Source organism: Dipodomys spectabilis, unplaced genomic scaffold, assembly GCF_019054845.1.
Source record: "Dipodomys spectabilis isolate Male_0828 unplaced genomic scaffold, ASM1905484v1 ptg000173l, whole genome shotgun sequence".
NCBI lineage: Eukaryota > Metazoa > Chordata > Mammalia > Rodentia > Heteromyidae > Dipodomys > Dipodomys spectabilis.
Genome location: NW_024870850.1, coordinates 5,307,524 through 5,325,573, shown reverse-complemented (window position 1 = coordinate 5,325,573; position 18,050 = coordinate 5,307,524). Strand labels below are relative to the sequence as shown.

The following is an 18,050-nucleotide window of genomic DNA, read 5'->3' as shown; positions in this document are numbered from 1 at the left end:
GGCAGACAAGTGTGTACAGAGGTGTTTTTCTTCATTAGTGAGTTTGTGTTGGTGGAAAGCCTTCTGCTTGTATCTTTATGGCACTGAAACTGACATATCATTTACAAAAAGAGGATGTTACCTGGATATGGTGTCTGTGAATCGATCCTCTAAGTACAATGCCCTCATAACTTTAGCTGACAACTCAGAGACATAGAGTTTTTCTGGCCACTTCACCATTCACATGATATGATATCATCCCATGCAATCCAGTTGCAAATAGTCTAGACACAGACTTTGGACAAGCTCCAACCAAGATAACTCCATCTCTGGGGTCTCACTATCTGTGGTCTTAGATGAAATCACAGCACCTGCAGTGAAGAAGGCAAATCTGAAAACATGTTTTCTAACTCATGTTTTTCTTCCTGATGTAAGGCTACAAATGCAGAGCCCCTGGGAATACTCTTATACATTACTTATGGGGACTAACAAGAGGCTTTGATTAGAGGTGAGTTATAGTGTAGATCTCTGTCAATAAAAAGATACATATGCACATATACATAACTGAAACTCTGGGTCTCACTTCCTGCCAGCTTTTCTGCTTGGCAGAGGATTCAAGGATGTGCCCTTTAGCTTTCACACTCCTCCTTCTCTATCTTCCTCTCCCTGTCAGGTCCTTGGCTGGCACAAGCTGCTTTTCAACAATGAAGCACCGAGCACACATGGATGGAGATGTGATGATCACTGGGTTTTTCCCTCTCTACACTTTGGGAATAGATCACAGTCACAGCCATGCTTCCAGGCAAGAAGAGAACATGATGTAAGTACTTTCATATTTTATTTCCATTACTGTTTTATTCTGAGGATGGTCGATGGGTGAGGAAACTAAGGTTGCACACATCAATGATCTCTGTCTCCTCTACACTGACCTTGATCACTATTGCATCCAGAGCGGCTAAGTTTTATTATGTTGTCTTACATCTACTTTTGACTGTTTTTCTGCCTGCTGGCAGGAGAGGACTCCATTTACTTCCATGTAGCTTCTTCTTCCCAGGTCTGTAATTTCTTCCCTTTACTCCAGCATGCCTGTATCTCTTCCATTTCAGCTATCACTGTGGAATATGTAATGATGTTATTACACTCAACCTGAGTCACTGGCATGAGTTCTGTATTAAAAGGCTACCACTTCATTTCCTTATCCCTTATAGAAATGGTCTGAGAACTTTTCTTTGGTAACATGTATATTTTGAGAATGTTAATAAAATTGCTTATGGTGGCTTATGCCTGTAATCCTAATTACTCATGGAGTTGATTTCTGAGGATGGAGGTTTGAAATCAGCCCAAGCAGGAAAATCTATGTGACTTTTTTAAATTGTGTCTATGTGACTTCTATCTCCAATTAAACAGCCAAATGCTGGAAATGATGTTGTGTCTCAAGTGATAGTGTATGAGCCTTTAGCAAAAAAGTACAAGGACCATGCCCAGGCACTGATTTCATGCTCTAGAACTAGTGTGCACATGTGCATATGCACAAACATACACACACAGTTACATACATACACATTCTTAGCACACACGAGCAGTTACTTTTACAACTTAAGCTTTGTGGCATTGTTTCATGTCAAATAGGCTAAGGTGTTACCAGGAACATCAGTGTTATGAACCATTTCTTGTGGGGACATTTGTCTGCCCATATTAAATTCTATAGCTAGGATTGCAGGTATTATCCACCAGTAGAGATAATTTTAATTTCTTGAAGAATCTCTAAACTTTAATTATTGTATACCATTACCAACACTGTAAGTTTTCTTTGGGTTAATAAATAACTAATGAGTGTCATGAATACCCAAATTATTGAATATCAGTTTTCTGTTGCGCTTATCTAATTTTTACCCGTCTGTTCCTCGATTGGATTTTTTTTTCTATCCTGATATTTAATTTTTAGAACTTTTCCCCCTACATTATTCATCCTCTGTGAGATGTATAGCTAGCAAGACGTTTAACTGTTCATTTGGCTTTCCCACCATTTCTTTCATTGTGCTGAAGCTTTTCAATTGGAAAAGCACAGTTACTTTACAATTCCAGTGCTTGGGTGGAAGTTATGGCCTTGTAAATGGGACAAAGTATTCTCACATTTAATCAAACCCAGAGAATATTTCTTCCTATTCTTTTATGAGCTTTTTGTTGAAGTTACCTGTGTATTTATATTTCCCCTCATTTTCACTATTACTTGCAAAGTTCAAGTCTCTATTAAGAACTAATCAATTTTGAAATTAAAAATATATGGTCTAGTTTAAGTGTTTCACACAGGCATGCCTAGTTTCACAATGCCACCGCTTGCTAAGGGTGTCATGTTTGGGCATGAGTTATTTGACACCTTCTCCAACAATCAGATATCTATTGTTTACAATTACTTTATGGTCTTATATTTCTCTGATACATGTGTCTGTTATTATCAGAATGTTTTCTGCTATTATAAGTATTACAACAAGCATAAGGATGATTTCATGTTGTTCTTGTGTCTTAACATAGCTCTGGCTTATGGAGAATTTTCTTATTCATAAAATTCAATTTTGCCTCTTTTCTGTAAAGGAAATGATAAGAATTTTTATATAGACTGGATGTTTTTTTCAGAAATACAGCTATTTATACTATAGTGGTTCTGGCACGCAGTATAATGGAAGGTGTGCATTCATATGTGGTATATTATGACTTATCCATTTTATGGTTAACTAATTTTACTTCCGTTCTATCATCCTGTTTTCCTTGTAGCACCTCCTTTTTGCTTTATTCATTATTGGCATTTTGTTTTTAGTCTCTAATTCTTTTTCTTCAACTTGATTCTTTCATTCTTTCTGCCAATTTTGGGTTTGTTTCTCTAGTTGCTTGAGATTCAGCATAGACTCTTTAGTACAGCATGTATACTCCTGATTTCATCAAAGGTTGTTACAGTTTCAATTCTTTGCTCTTTTTCTATATCTATAGATTCTGATATTCTGTTTTCATTTATATTTGTTCCAAAGATCAGCAAACTTCTTGTATAGTTATATATATACAGTTACATACATGTTCTTTATATATTATATGTAATATATATTGTATTTGTAATATATCTTATATAATATATATACTCTTACCAGTAAATTTAATATGTTTTCAAATATTATTTTCTTTATATAACTGTACAAAGTCTTTGTGCAGAGCAGTTAATGAATACAGTGTGTCTTGATCAATGTCAACCCTTTGAAGATTCTCACCCAACACACCCACCACAAGCCCATCCCTCAATTTTATTAAATGTACATTATGTCTTGGATGTTTGCCATTTAACAAAGCAATTTATGTATACAAAGCATCTGGATCTATTTCACCCCTTCAACGTGCTTCACCTGTTCTACCTAGTCCTTCCCCCATTTTCCCAGTTCTGTGGCATTTACAATGCATACTTAGCTGCGTTTTACTCATTTTTCACATCCATGCTCCTATTCCTCTGCATTTGGCCTCCCACAACACACCAAGTACTCATTTTGTTGGCCTTTGTCTTTATCTTGCTAAGGAATTATATTATTTGTGCTTCCCATAGATTCTATTATATTTTGGTTAATTCATTTATAATTCCTTGGGTGCAATCCAGTTTGCTTACTTATAGATGTATAGGACACATACTAGTTCCCATTAAGGAGGGAAATCATGCAACCGGTGCTTCTCTGGGTCTGGATTTTTCACTTAATGTAATCTCCTCCTAGTCATTCCATTTCTTTACAAATGGTTCAGTGTCATTCTTTCTAATGGATGGGAAGCATTTCACTGTGTATGTATATAGAGGCATCTAGGATGATTCCATATCTTGGCTATGGTAAATAAAGCTGCAATAAACGTAAATGTATTGGTAGATTTAAGGTATCCTTGTTCATGTTCAGTTGGATACAGGGTTAGAAGTGATTTGGATTGTCATAAGGTAGTTCTATGCTTGCTGTTTTAAGGTCCTTCCATACTGCTTTCCAGACTGGGTGAACAAATTTTGAGTCCCACAACCAATATAATAGAGTTCACCTTTGGCCACTTCCTTGCCAGCATTTCTTATTGTTTCCTTGATAATGGCCATTCTAAATGGGGTGAGGTGCAATCCCAATTTGGTCATGTTTTGTGTTTCCTTTCTGGCAAGAGGTGTTGAATACTTTTTCATGTGTCTATTGGTCATTTTTATCTCTTGTTCTGAGATGTTTTTCTTCAATCATTAGCTCACTTAATAGTTGGGATGTTAAATCTTGGAGGAATCAGCATTTTGAGATCCACATATATTTTGGATATGGGAGCGTTCTCTGATGGATACCTGGTTAAAAAAATCTCTTGATTTATGGTCTTTCTGTTGTTCCCTATGTGGTTTGCGGAGCAGAAAATTTTGTTTGGTTTAGTCCCATTTATCAATCATTGTAAATTTTATTTGGTCTGATTCAGGACTTTCACTTAGAAAATTTTTAATGTGTTCTGAGGGGCCCTCCCCTTCCTTGAAAAAGATTGATGTTTTCTGGCTTTACATTGTGTTCTTAAATAGAGTTTAAATTAACGTTGGTGCAAGGTGATGTATAGATATCTAGTTTCAATTTTCTGCATATGGATGTCCAGTATTGCCAGCATCATTCTTTATGCCTATATTTTTGGCCCCTTTATCAAATATTAGATGGCTATGGGTCTTTTAGATCATTTCATGGTCTTCTGTTCCATTGCTTCTCTGGCTTGTCTTTTTGTCATGCTGTTTTCATTACTATGCTGCTCTAATAGAGCTTGAAGTTCAGTATTGTCATTTGTCAAACACTTTTCTGACCACTAAGAATGGCTTTGCTTTTCATGGTCTTTTCTAATTCCCTTTGAGATTTGGATTGCTTTCTCTGTCTCTGAATAATTTTGTTTAGACTTTTGGATATTGCATTGAATTTGTGTCATGCTGTTTTCACGACTATACTGCTCTAATAGAGCTTGAAGTTCAGTATTGTCATTTGTCGAACACTTTTCTAAACACTAAGAATAGTTTTGCTTTTCATGGTCTTTTCTAATTCCCTTTGAGTTTTGGATTGCTTTCCTCTGAATAATTTTGTTTACATTTTTGGATACTGCATTGAATTTGTAAATTACTTTGGACAATTTTTCCATTTCCACAATACTAATTTTTCCAGCCCACGAGAACAGAATATCTTCCTATCTTCTTAAATCCTCCTTGCTTTCCGATTTCAAATTGTTAGAGTTATTATTAGAGTGTTCTTTCCAGTATTCGTTCACGCCCAGGTATTTTATATTTTTGAGACAATTGCAAATGGGGTAGAATTGTAATTTCAGCCTTGAACTTTGTAATGGCAAAGAGAAAAGCAATCAATTTTTGTGCGTTGATTTTGTACCTGGCTATTTTGTCAAAGTTCAAGATTAATTTTAGTAGCAGAAGAAGAGATTAGGGGTTCCCTTAAGTACATGATCATGCCATTTGTACAAAGGGATGGTTGTACTCATCCTTCCCTATTTGGTTCACCAAATGCTTTACCCCTGCATACTGCTCTTGCTACAAATTTTAATGCTAAATAGAAGAGTAATAAAGAGAGTGGACATCCTTGTTTCCTGAATTTAAAGTAAATATCTTTAGTTATTCACTATTAAGCATAGAACTGGCTGTGGATTGTTCATTTACAGTCTTTCTCACATTGAGGAATGTTCCAAAGATTCCTAGCTTCTCCAGACCTTTCATCATGAAGGAGTATGGATATCGTTAAATATTTTTTCTGCTTCAGTTGAGTTAATCATGCAGCTTTTGCCCTTGCTTCTGCTGATGTGCTATAATATGTTAATTGACTTGCATATGTTAAACCAGGGTTTCATCCCTGGCATGCATCCCTTCAATCATAAAGTATGATTTTCTGCATCAGTTGTTGGATTCTATTTGCCTGTATTGTGTTGAAAGGTATTTTATTAAGGTTAATCGAGGAGAAAGATACAGAGTTGTTTTTTTCTCAGTGTGGCCTTCTCTTGTTTGGAGATGAGTGTAATGTTGGCTTCATAGAATGATCAGTGTTCCCTCCTTTCTAAGTCATTAAAGTGTTTGAAGAGTACTGGTGAAAATTCTCCTTTAAAAGTCTTTTAGAATTCATCTGTAACTCCATCAGGTGCTGCACATTTCTGGAGAGGGAGGTCTATTACTCCCAATGCAATTTCCTTTCTTGTGAATGGGGTGTTTATTTTATTAATGGGAATTTACTTTATTTATCATGTTATTGGTGCTGTAGAGTTGATGTGTAGAGGGCTTATAGGTACATGAGTAATGAGTACAATTGTTTTTGAATCTTGTCTGTTCTTTCATCACTCTCTCCCTGTCTTTCCCACCCATATCACCCACGACATATCCAGTTCATTTTCTACATAGTTTCTTGTGAATATCACTGTTGCCATGGTTCACTGTATCCCTCTGTTTCTCTGATTCCCATTCCCTTCTCAGCTCACATAAACTTATATAGAAGAATATGGGGACTGAAATCACAGGGAATAAACCAGAGCAGAAACAAACCACAGACAAAAGTAATGTTCCCAGAAGTTATGAACACACTTCTGAGAACATTACTTTTGTCTGTGGTTTGTTTATGTATCAATTGACCAATTTTCTTCCTCTGAGAAGTCCTTCTTAAGGTCTTTGGCCCTTTTATTGATTGGGTTGTTGACTTGGAAAGTTTCATTCTGTGCTATTAATTTTTGAGATCTAGGTATGTGTTAGATATGACCCCTTTGTCTGACATAGAGCTAGTCAAATTTTTTTCTCCCATTCTGTGGGCTATTCAATTATCCTCCTAGCTAAGTCTCTTGCTATGCAGAATCTCTTCAGTTTAATACAATCCCATTTATCCAGTCTTTCTTTGATTTGTTGTGATTCGAGATCCTTGTTTAGAATTGTTACCATGATGCTATAAGGATTAGATGTTTCCCTAGTCCTTCTTGTAATATTTTCACAATATCTGGCCTTACAATGAGATATTTGATCCATTTAGAGTTCATTCTGATGCAATGTGATATATGGATATAAAGCCTCTGTTTTCTGCATGTAGATAGCCAATTTTGCCAGCACTGTTCTTGTAAGAGGCTATCTTTCTTGGAAGCTCTGTTTCTGGGTCCATTATCAAATATTAGGTGGCTATATGGTTGCGAGATTGTTTCTGTGTCTTTTGTTCTGTTTGATTGGGCTTCAGGCATTTTCTTGTGCCAATACCAAAATGTTTTAATTAGTATGGCTCTGTCATAATGCTTCAACTTTGATAATGATCTCCGTCTAGCACTGTCCCTACTGCTGAGGATTCTATTTTTGCATTCTAGATCTTTAATTCTTCCATATGCATTTTTGGTTGGATTTCTCTCTTTCTTGGCAGAATGTTGCTGGAATTTTGATGGATATTGCATTGGATTTGTATATTGCTCTGGACAGAATTGCTATTTTCATGATATTCATTCTTTCTTACCAAGAGCATGGGATATTTTCTCATTTCCTAAAGTCAGCTTCAATGTCTTTATATGAGTTTTAAACATTTTCACAATATAGATCCTTCCCATCTTTGTTTTTAAATTAATTCTTAAGTATTGTTGTGAGGCTATTACAAATGACATTGCTTTCTTGATTTCAGTATCACTCTTCTCACTGTTGCCACACAGGAAGGCTACTCATTTCTGTGGTTTGATTTCATACCTCGAGTTTGTGGAGTATAGAGTGCATTCATATCTGAAGAACTTATAGATTCCTCCTGTGAATCCATTTAGTTTTGGCTTTTCATGAATGGGAGGCTTTAGGTCATTTCAATTACCTTAACTGTTATTGGCTATTAGACCACCACCTGGAACTAGTCATCCAAGGAAGGAGTCCTCTAGGAGGTACTCACAGATTCCAGAGTCAGTTTTGAGCTGGGTATCAGGAGTCTTCTTGAGGGGCCTCTGTGTCTGGATGTGGCAGTCTAAATCTCTTCTACCTGTTTCTTCCTACCTGTATATGATAAGTACATTAAAACGAGCCAGAAGAAATATTTTTATCTTGCTGCTTATTTCAATTAGCATCAACTTATATGGTCATATAAGTTTTGACCTCTTCTGCTTCTCCTAGACATATACTAGTTATTGCAGAAAAGGGAAATTATGGGATCTATGTTTCTCTGAGTCTTCTTACTTCACTTGATGTAATTTTTCTATGTCTTTGCATTTCCTAACAACTGGGGCAGTGTCATTCTTTATGATGGAGCCATAAAATTTCATTATATGTGTGTGTGTGTGTGTGTGTGTGTGTGTGTGTGTGTGTGTGTATAACATTTTTTGATCCATTCATATACTGAAGGGCAACTGGGTTGGTTCCATATTTTAACTATAGTGAATTATCCTGTAATAAACATAGTTGTGCTGGTAGCTTTAGTATAGCCTTGTTTATGATTGTTTGAGTAAATGCCCAAAAGTGGGATTGCTGGGTAACAGGGGAGCTCAATCTTCAACTTTTGAAAAACCTCTTTCACACATCTTCATTCCTACCTTTTATTCCTCCACATGTGTATGTACAAGCTCACTATTTTCTTCTGTTTAGAGCATTTAAAATATGACAGGCTTTCATTGTGATCACTTCACATATACCTATGGTATATATTGAACATTTCATTAGTATACCCAATGTCCCTTCATTGTTTCCTTTTAAACAATACCAAGTGATTTCATTATATTACTTCCTTTAGAATATGCCCACTCACAAGCTTGCATGCAAATACACACAAACACACAATGACACTCACATGTACATTGTCGAACACAAACAGAACACAGAGAAAGAAGGAAAAGTACTTTGATCCTCTTTATTTTGTTCTATTGCTTCCTTTCCAGTCGCTAATTAAATATATTGGGTAGAGAGTATCGAAAAATGAATTTAACCATGGAGGCCTTGGAACTGAGTTTTCTATGCAAACCTTACCTACAATATTCTCCTCAACCCTCATGCCATGAGTTCCTTATTTCAAATTGACTTCCTTGAAATTGGATGCATCATTTTTGTTTTATATAAACAAACATTAAATCCATACCCACAATAGTTGAGCTCTTTTTCTTGTTATCAGTAAGAACTATTCAATATGCTGGTCTGTGAGCAGAGCTTGCAAAAGAATTATTTATAAATAACACTTTTCTTCTGAAAATTGCAGTCAAGTTAAACATTCCTTAGTTAGCCTGACATGCCAAATTTATACATAATATAAACTGGGTGACTAGAAACACCAGAACCATTTTCCACACTGGTATAGCTAATTGCCCTAATGTAAAGGCAATACAACATTTGGTGTCTCATGAAAACTGAATCAAAGAAAACAGAGGTTTGCTCTGGTGCATGCATTGATAGGGAAAACAAGCTCTCTCTCGACTTAAATACCTTTATGAATCTCATTTATGACAAATGCCCTTCATGTCTTTCATAGATCTTTACACAAACATAAGACACTGAATTCACATTAAATTCTAATTGAGGTAATATTTTAAAACATTCCTTGACAACAAACCAAGCATTTAAGGTATTGAAGTCTTAAGGTTTGGACTATTCCTCCTCAATTTCTTTGCTCATTATACAGATTTATGTTCAAGAACTATCAGTTTGTTTTGGCCTTGGCTTTTGCTATTGAGGAGATCAACAAAAATCCAGATCTTTTACATAACTTGACTCTTGGATATGATATCTATGATGTTGAATTCAGAACTTGGACAATGTTTAAGAATCCCTTCACTTGTCTCTTTGGGAAGTACAACATTCCAAACTACTCCTGCGTGAGAGACAGAAAGTCTGTAGCAGTACTTACAGGACCATCAGGAATAACATCTGACCAGATTGGGACATTGGTGGGCCTCTACAGATTTCCACAGGTGAGTGCAAACTGTGGAATGATATAATAATGTCTAATTTGGTGGCATTTCAGGTGATAGAAGAGAATGATAGAAAGATATTCTTTTTATGAACCCATCAATTTTTGTAGTATCAAAGAGTAATTACTCAAAGATAGTTGGAAATATATATTTTCACACTTTGGAAAAAAGAAGATTTGAAAAGACAAATGGATAATTCACTGTTTCAATCGATAGCAATAATTTTCTTTAATGAATCAGGAAATGGATAGGACTTTGCATTGTACAGACTGAGCAAGGTACTGATGACTCACACTATAATTCTAGCTAATCAGGTAACTTGTATGTCTAATTAACCTGCAAAGGGCACAAGGTGAATATGTGACTCCATTGGTACAGCACAAGTCTTAGGGAGATTGCCAGTGAAGTGTAAGCAGTCATGAATTTGTGCCCTTGTAATGGCATTCACGTACACACACACACACACACACACACACACACACACAGGAAAGATACCATGATGAATCAAGTAAATCTGGCTTGAAACTAGAAAGGGTAAATGTGTCCTGTCTTATATGAAAGTTAGATCTAAAATATGAAGATTTAATATGAAATATGGAAGATGCACATAGCCACTTACATATATAGATGATCAATCTGACTAAAGTATGATATACATAGAGGCAGAACTCCATGGTGGAACTTTTCTGATCTACTGACAGCATGAAAAATGAACACCAAAAACATGAAGAATATCTTGTCTGAGTGGGGTAGGTGTTAAGGGGAAAATGCAAAGGAATATGGCATCGGTTGTTGGTGAAAAGAAACATAATATACAATGTGCATATGTGAAAATGGAATTAGGAGTAAGTGAGGTTGATATAGTTGAGAAGAGTTGATAGGAATAGTGTCAAGGATCAAGAGATAATTACAAGTCAATTGATATGTTGTGCAAAAACAAATTACTTTTTTTCAAAACTAAAATAAAACCTACCTTCCACCTACTTCAACTGTTTCTTAACAGACTTCAAGACTAAGATTGTTATACATGGCAATCTTCTCATTCATGGAGTGTCCAATTTTCTTTCTCTTTAGTTTACCTTTGGGCCTTTTGATCATGCCCTGAGTGACCATAACAAGTTTCCTGCTCTCTATCAGATGGCCCCAAAAGACACACCAATAGCCACTGCCATGGTCTCATTACTTCTTCATTTCAGCTGGAACTGGGTGGGACTGTTGACCTCACAAGATGAGAATGCTTCATGGGTTCTTGCTGAATTGAAAGAAGAGATGGCCAAGAACAGAGTTTGTATAGCCTATGAGCTAGTGATGTCAACCCAAGACGTGTCACATATATTCAAACTCGTAGCAATTCATAATGAGATAAATGTATCTTCAGCAAGTGTTCTCATCATATATGGTGATAATGATTCACTGATAGGTTTAGTGGTATTTATCGAGCAAATTTTTATACATGGCAAAGTTTGCATTATGAACTCACAGTGGGATTTCACACTGAAAAGGAGATATTTCATGCTAGGCTCATTGCATGTGCCTCTTATTTTTACACACCATTATGTAGATGTTTCTGGATTCACAGATTTTATCAAGGCAGCTAAGCCTTCAAAATACCCAGATGACATTTTTCTTGCCAGACTGTGGTTTCTGTCTTTTAATTGCTCAGCCTCTGAGTCTGACTGTGTGACATGGGACAACTGTGTTCATGATGCCTCTTTGGATTTGTTGCCTGTGCATATTTTTGATAAGACTATGTCTAGAGACAGTTACAATGTTTACAATGCTGTGTATGCTGTGGCCCAGACTCTCCATGCGATGCTTCTTCATCAAACAGAAATTCAAACAATGGACAATAGAAAAGAAAAAGTGCCTTCCCCTGAACAGGTAATTTCTTCCCTGTTGGAGTACACACACCATGAGCAAAGGCACTTTCTAGAGGGGTTCCTTAATGTATGAAATTAAATATTTTTGTATGTATGCATGTGTGTTCCTGGATATGTATATGAATATACGATGTGTGTTTATATTCACAAATATACATGTATGTTTTATTCATAAGTCATACATGACTTGGTTGCTGTAATTAATGAATATTTCAATATTTGAAGTAATTCAACTCTTAAACTTTTTACCTTCTAGTATTAGAAACAACCATAAGCACAAAAACTGAAAAAAATGTAGATTCACATTTAAAAAATTAAATATTTCAGGTGTTTTTCAAAACCCTATATGATTCTTTGTTTCAGTGTCTTTGAAGTATTCTAGATATATATGGATATGCTGTCAAGAAAACAATCTGCCAGTAACAAGGATAAAATATATTCCATCTTTCTATAAATTAATTTTGGCAAGTGCCTGAGTCTCTTTATGCGCAAAGCTATTGCTCAACCACTTAAGCACAACATTTTTCTGGCTTTTGCTGAATTGTTTATTGGAGACATGATTCTAAGGAACTTTTCTGCCTAAGCTGGATTCCAAGCATGATTCTGAACTGAGCCACCTGCATAGCTCGGTTTACATCCATAAGCCAACAGGAACTTGCTCATGAATTCCATTAGTTACTAATAACCTCAACATGTTCATAGCTAGTGTTTTGAAAACTGCAAATAGAGCTTTTCCCTATGACTTTATTCAGTCAAATCATAGGATAACCAAATGAAGAAAATTATCCATATTTTTCATAAGTGACCAAGTTTCATTCAACTTTTGGCATTAACCATCTAACAACCACGAATTATAGACATTCATAAAACAGTGGTTGTGGCAAGATGGGCTAAAATGATTTCTCTGGAAAAAAGTCTTTCTACTACTTTTCTGAGTGATCAGGAAAGAAGTGATTCTTTTTAACTCCTCCATAGATTTTTCTTCTGAGATACTTCATTGGGTTTCTCTAATTTTTTGAATTCAGAATCAGAAATTAAAGGCAATCAGGAGCATTTCTTACTTCATGTTTTCTGTCTTAACTCTGGGATTCACTTAACCACAGATGATGTCTCTCTTTTAGCTGCACACTTTTCTGAAGAGCATCCAGTTTTACAATCCAACTAGAGCTCAAGTGATTTGGGATGAGAAAAGGAAACTGGAGCCAGAGTATGACATTCTGAACATCTGGAATTTTCCAGAAGGTTTGGAACTTGCAGTGAGGATAGGGAAGTTTTCTCCATATGCTCCACGTGGTAATCAACTGTCTTTATCTGAAGATATGGTAGAGTGGGCCATCGGAACTACAGAGGTGGGTTGGATCTACCCTAATAATTTTAAGCACACACAAATCAGCAAGAGTCACCCTTTCAGTTTATACCTGGCTGAATGCCAGCAACTTTCTCCTATAATCCTACCAATTAATAGAGCTTATATGGAAATATAATAGTTTAGAGTCAGCTCACACAGGAAAGTCTGTGAGAATTTTATCTCCAATTAACCTCCAAAAATCTGGAAGAAGAATTGTGACTCTGATAGTGGAATGTTATCCTTGAGCAAAAATAGCTCAAGTCCAGTGCTCAGCACTTGAGTTCAAGCCCAAGGATCAGAACCAAAAAAGTTAAATGTGTTTCTACATGTTGATTTTGAATATTGTAAATTACATTTTTCCCAGTAGGTATTCTAACACTGTGATAAAGTACCTGAGGAGTAAATTCATTTGGTTGAAATGTTTCTTTTGCTCCTTTCTGTGGAGGTTTATTTAATGGTTAATTGTGCTGCGATTTAACTATCTTTGTTTAGAGGAATCATTGAAGGAATCTGTGTCATGAGTCTCATATCTTGGCCACTGGAAACAATGAGAAAGATAAGGTGACCCGGTGTTCACATAAGCCTATAAAGTGGAGGTTTCCTCCTTGTTCTTCCCCATGGCACAGATGACTAGGAGACAACAGTGATTTTTTTTTCTTCACCCCATGGTATAACTCCTGTTTTCACTATATTTGCTTCTGGGGCCCTGAGTCGTGTGTGTGTGTGTGTGTGTGTGTGTATGTGTGTGTGTGTGTGTGTGTGTGTATTTCTAATTTTTGGAGTGGAGGGGTAATAACAAAATGTTGAAATAAGGATAGAGGTTGACACAATGTAACAATAAGTTGTACAAGACACTATGTTGAAAAGGAACTTTACAAATTGGGCGTGGGGGGCGGGGAGGGAGGATTTGGGGAAGGAAGAGATGGTAGTGGAAAAACAAGGAGGAGGTTACAATGCTCGATAGATAATGTGGGGCTGGGAAGTTGGCTCAGTAGTAGAGCACTTGCCCTGCATGCCTGAGGCCCTGGGTTTGATTCCTCAACACCACATAAGCAAAAAGAAAAAAGCCAGAAGTGGTGATGTGGCTCAAGTGGTAGAGCGCTAGCCTTGAGCTGAAGAGCTGAGGGACAGTGTCCAGACCCAGAGTTCAGGCCCGGCAACCAGACACGCCCCCAAATAAAAGATAATGTTTTTTTTTAATTTATCTTTATTTTTTATTGTGAAAATACTGTACAGAGGGGTTACAATTACATGGGCAAGATAGTGAGTACATTTCTTATCAAGCATTGTAGCCTCCTCCTGTGTTTCCCCTACCCATCCCTTCCCATCCTCTCCCCCCTTATCCCCCACCCAATCCTCGCTGTCCTCCACCAAAGTTGTAAAGTTTGTTTTCGACATGACAACTTGTACTTCTCATTGTTGCAACAGGTCCACCTGTATCCTTATTTAAACGACTTGTTTTTCCCCTTCCACTCCACAAATTATACCAACATCAAATACAGTGAAAGCAGGGGTTACACTATGGGGGAGGGACATACAAAGCAACAAAGAAATAATCTTATAAATACGTTAGAAACAATCGCATGAAAGGAATAAAAACATTTGGATATATATCTTAGGGTCCATTTCCCTAACATCACCTTATCTGACCTTTTCTGCTGGACTCCCACATATACTAGATATTGCAAATAAGGGAAACCATGGGACCTATGTTTCTTTGGGCTTGGCTTACTTCACTTAATATAATTTTAAAAAAGACAATGTAATCATAACCTTTCTCATGTAACTGTCACTCCTCTGTACAGAATTTTTACAATAAAATTGTATACAAAAACTTGTAATAATATTAATTCAAGAAAATCCCAAATCTCATAGGGCTGTGCAATAGAAATTACATTTTCACCCCCACTTTCAGCCTCTGTACAGAATATTTACAATAAAATTGTGCACAAAAACTTGTAATAACATTAATTCAAGAAAATCCCATAGGGATGTGCAATGGAAATTACATTTTCACCCCTACTTTCAGCCTTTTAAAATTCTCATTAATTCAACAGGCTAGAAATCAATGTTGAATCACATACCCTTTTGGGAATCATAGAATATGGCATCTATAACAGAATTCAATAAATCGACTGCACTTTCCTGTATAAAACATTATCTTAAAAATCACAATCTTTAAAATGATGGATTTTTTCAGTGTTTGATATGAGTCTGAACAGTCACTGGCTCATCCCTGCCTTTCCTCAGACTCCTCTCTCTGTCTGCAGTGACAGTTGTGTTGCTGGATTCAGGAAATCTCCTCAGGAGGGAATGGCTGTCTGTTGCTTTGATTGTACACCTTGCCCAGAAAATGAGATTGCTAATAGCACAGGTGAGTCTGTGACTTATGAAGAAACTCTTTATCTCTCCCTAGTTTTCCAAACAAGTTAATGCAAAAGCTGTGTATTAGGATTACAGAGCCCATGCTCCTCTCCCTATTTATAACTAAATTCTGAAAAGTGGTGGTATTGCTAATTGTAATATGATATCTCATGACTTTGAATTATATACTTAGTAACATTTTTCAGACTATTGCAGACAACGTTATCTCCAGGAACCCTTCTTATCAATAATCAATAGGAGAAGTCTAAACTCTAATAGAAAATTAAACATATTTTATTATGGAGAGTATTCATCTTCAAAGATATTTTATGCACACAGAAAACATAGATCTCACATATCTTTATTTCTCAGTGTCTAGAACTCTTCTTGGCAAAGGACAAGGGCCCAGTAAGCTAGATTCAGTGTAAGAAGTGAGCATGACTATAGAGTGTCCAAGAGCGGTCAGTCTGTTCCTACAGGTGGACAGGTGAGACAAACATAATGAGTTGAAATCAAGGCTAATATACCACAGGGTAAAATTAGTGCTTTACAGAAATATGTAGAGAAACTTAAGCTATATAATTAAAATTATGATTGAACAACTGTTAATGAGAGTTTGAATTAGTATAGAAAAAATTTAATAAGATACTACAATGGCCAAACTGTTATATCATCAATACATGTGATAGTCATTGAGTGACAAAATGTTGAATCAAAAGAAGCATAAACTCCACCCCATTTGTAAGGAATTGGAAAGACTTGGAAAAAATCATATTAAGTGAAGTAAGCTTGACCTAAAGAAACATAGGGTCGATGAAATACTTAGTAAACGTCTAGGATAATCTTAGCAGATGAACAGAAAAGTTCAATGGCTATGTACATATGACCATATAAGATGATGCTAAGCAAAATGAGCTCCAAGATATGGACACAAGAGATTTTGTTTTTGTTTTGTTTTTTTAAATGTACTATGTAATTTTGTGGATCTATTGTACCTTTTCCTCCCTATGCTCTATCCCCTGCTTTAACTACATTTGCATTTGGTAACCTAGAAATATGTTTATGTTTATTTGAATTAGGGAAGAGAATTGAAACAACAGAATGGTGAGATAAAGGCCAAGGGAGGAACCAATGCAACAGCAATATACACAAAACTATACAAATGATGCATAAAACTTGTGAGGAGAAAGTGGCAGAGAGGGAAACTGGGAGAAAAATGATGGAAGGGGTAACAAGTTTGAAAAGAGATGTACTTATTACCTTACTTATGTAACTGTAACCCCTCTGTACATCACCTTGACAATAAAAAATTCAGAATAAAGAAGAAAAATATAATATATAAAATATTAAAGCACTTTTATGATAGTAAATGCTGACATCTGAGGATTTCACCTAAGTGAAAAATTTCCTAAATTATTTGAAACAAACGAGGATCATAAAAAGAAATAATCATAGTTTACATGTCTCAGCAGATATGGAGCAATGTGTGAAGTGTCCAGTTCATCAGTATGCCAACACACACAGGACTCAATGCTTCTTGAAAACTGCAAGTTTCCTGTCTTTTGAAGAGCCCGTGGGCATAGCTCTGGCTAGCATGGCTCTTTGCTTCTGCTTGCTAACTGCTGCTGTTCTTGGAATGTTTGTGAAATACCAAGACACTGCCATTGTCAAGGCCAATAACAGGGCTCTCAGCTACATCTTGCTCATCTCCCTCATCTTCTGTTTCCTCTGTTCCTTGCTCTATCTTGGCCGTCCCAACATAGTCACCTGCATCCTGCAGCAGATCACATTTGGGGTTGTGTTCACTGTGGCTGTTTCCACAGTGCTGGCTAAAACAGTGACTGTGCTCCTGGCCTTCAAGGCCACCTCCCCAGGAAGAAGGATGAGGTGGCTGCTGGTATCAGGGGCTCCTAACTTCATCATCCCCGTCTGCACCCTCATCCAGGTGACCCTGTGTGGAGTCTGGCTGGGAACCTCTCCTCCCTTTGTGGACACAGATGCACACTCTGAACATGGCCACATCATCATCCTGTGCAACAAGGGCTCCCTCACTGCCTTCTACTGTGTCCTGGGATACCTGGGTTCTCTGGCTCTGGCCAGCTTCACTATGGCTTTTCTGGCCAGGAACCTGCCTGACACCTTCAATGAAGCTAAGTTCCTGACCTTCAGCATGCTGGTGTTCTGCAGTGTGTGGCTCACCTTTCTACCTGTCTACCACAGTGCCACAGGGAAGGTCATGGTGACTGTGGAGTTCTTTTCCATCTTTGCCTCTAGTGCAGGACTCCTAGGCTGCATTTTTATCCCAAAGTGTTACTCCATCTTGTTAATGCCAAAAAGAAATTCTCTGCATGGCTTCAGATATAAAAGACAGTAAGAAAAATAATCATTCTTAAGATTAAACACATAGGTTTGATTAGTATGCACAAAATCTGATCTAAATCTACAGTAATTATCTCTTCTTTTCATAGTTTATATTTTGGAATGTATACTTCAAAGACTATGGTTCTAGAGTGCATTTTCCTACCAGTGGTAGACACATGTGATTGTGATCACAATTTAAACTGGAGTTTTGCTTCTAT

At 36.7% G+C, this 18,050-nt stretch overlaps 1 protein-coding gene across 1 annotated transcript; it reads left to right on the top strand.

Annotated features, from left to right (window-relative positions):
- Positions 1-683: 683 nt before the first annotated feature.
- On the top strand, positions 684-17,845 carry LOC122119942 (vomeronasal type-2 receptor 116-like). Its single transcript, XM_042693992.1, has 6 exons — positions 684-799; positions 9,591-9,879; positions 10,954-11,760; positions 12,881-13,108; positions 15,358-15,481; positions 16,944-17,845. The coding sequence occupies exons 1-6, from the start codon at positions 684-686 to the stop codon at positions 17,843-17,845; spliced, it is 2,466 nt and encodes an 821-aa protein (XP_042549926.1).
- The last annotated feature ends 205 nt before the right edge of the window (positions 17,846-18,050 follow it).

What these genes read in the sequence shown, in the direction of transcription:
- LOC122119942 (XM_042693992.1), top strand. Translation starts at nt 684, where the DNA reads ATGAAGCACCGAGCACACATGGATGGAGATGTGATGATCACTGGGTTT. An exon ending in GCCTCTACAGATTTCCACAG is followed by an intron (nt 9,880 to 10,953) that starts GTGAGTGCAAAC and finishes CTTTCTCTTTAG; the next exon opens with TTTACCTTTGGGCCTTTTGA. An exon ending in GGGCCATCGGAACTACAGAG is followed by an intron (nt 13,109 to 15,357) that starts GTGGGTTGGATC and finishes GCCTTTCCTCAG; the next exon opens with ACTCCTCTCTCTGTCTGCAG.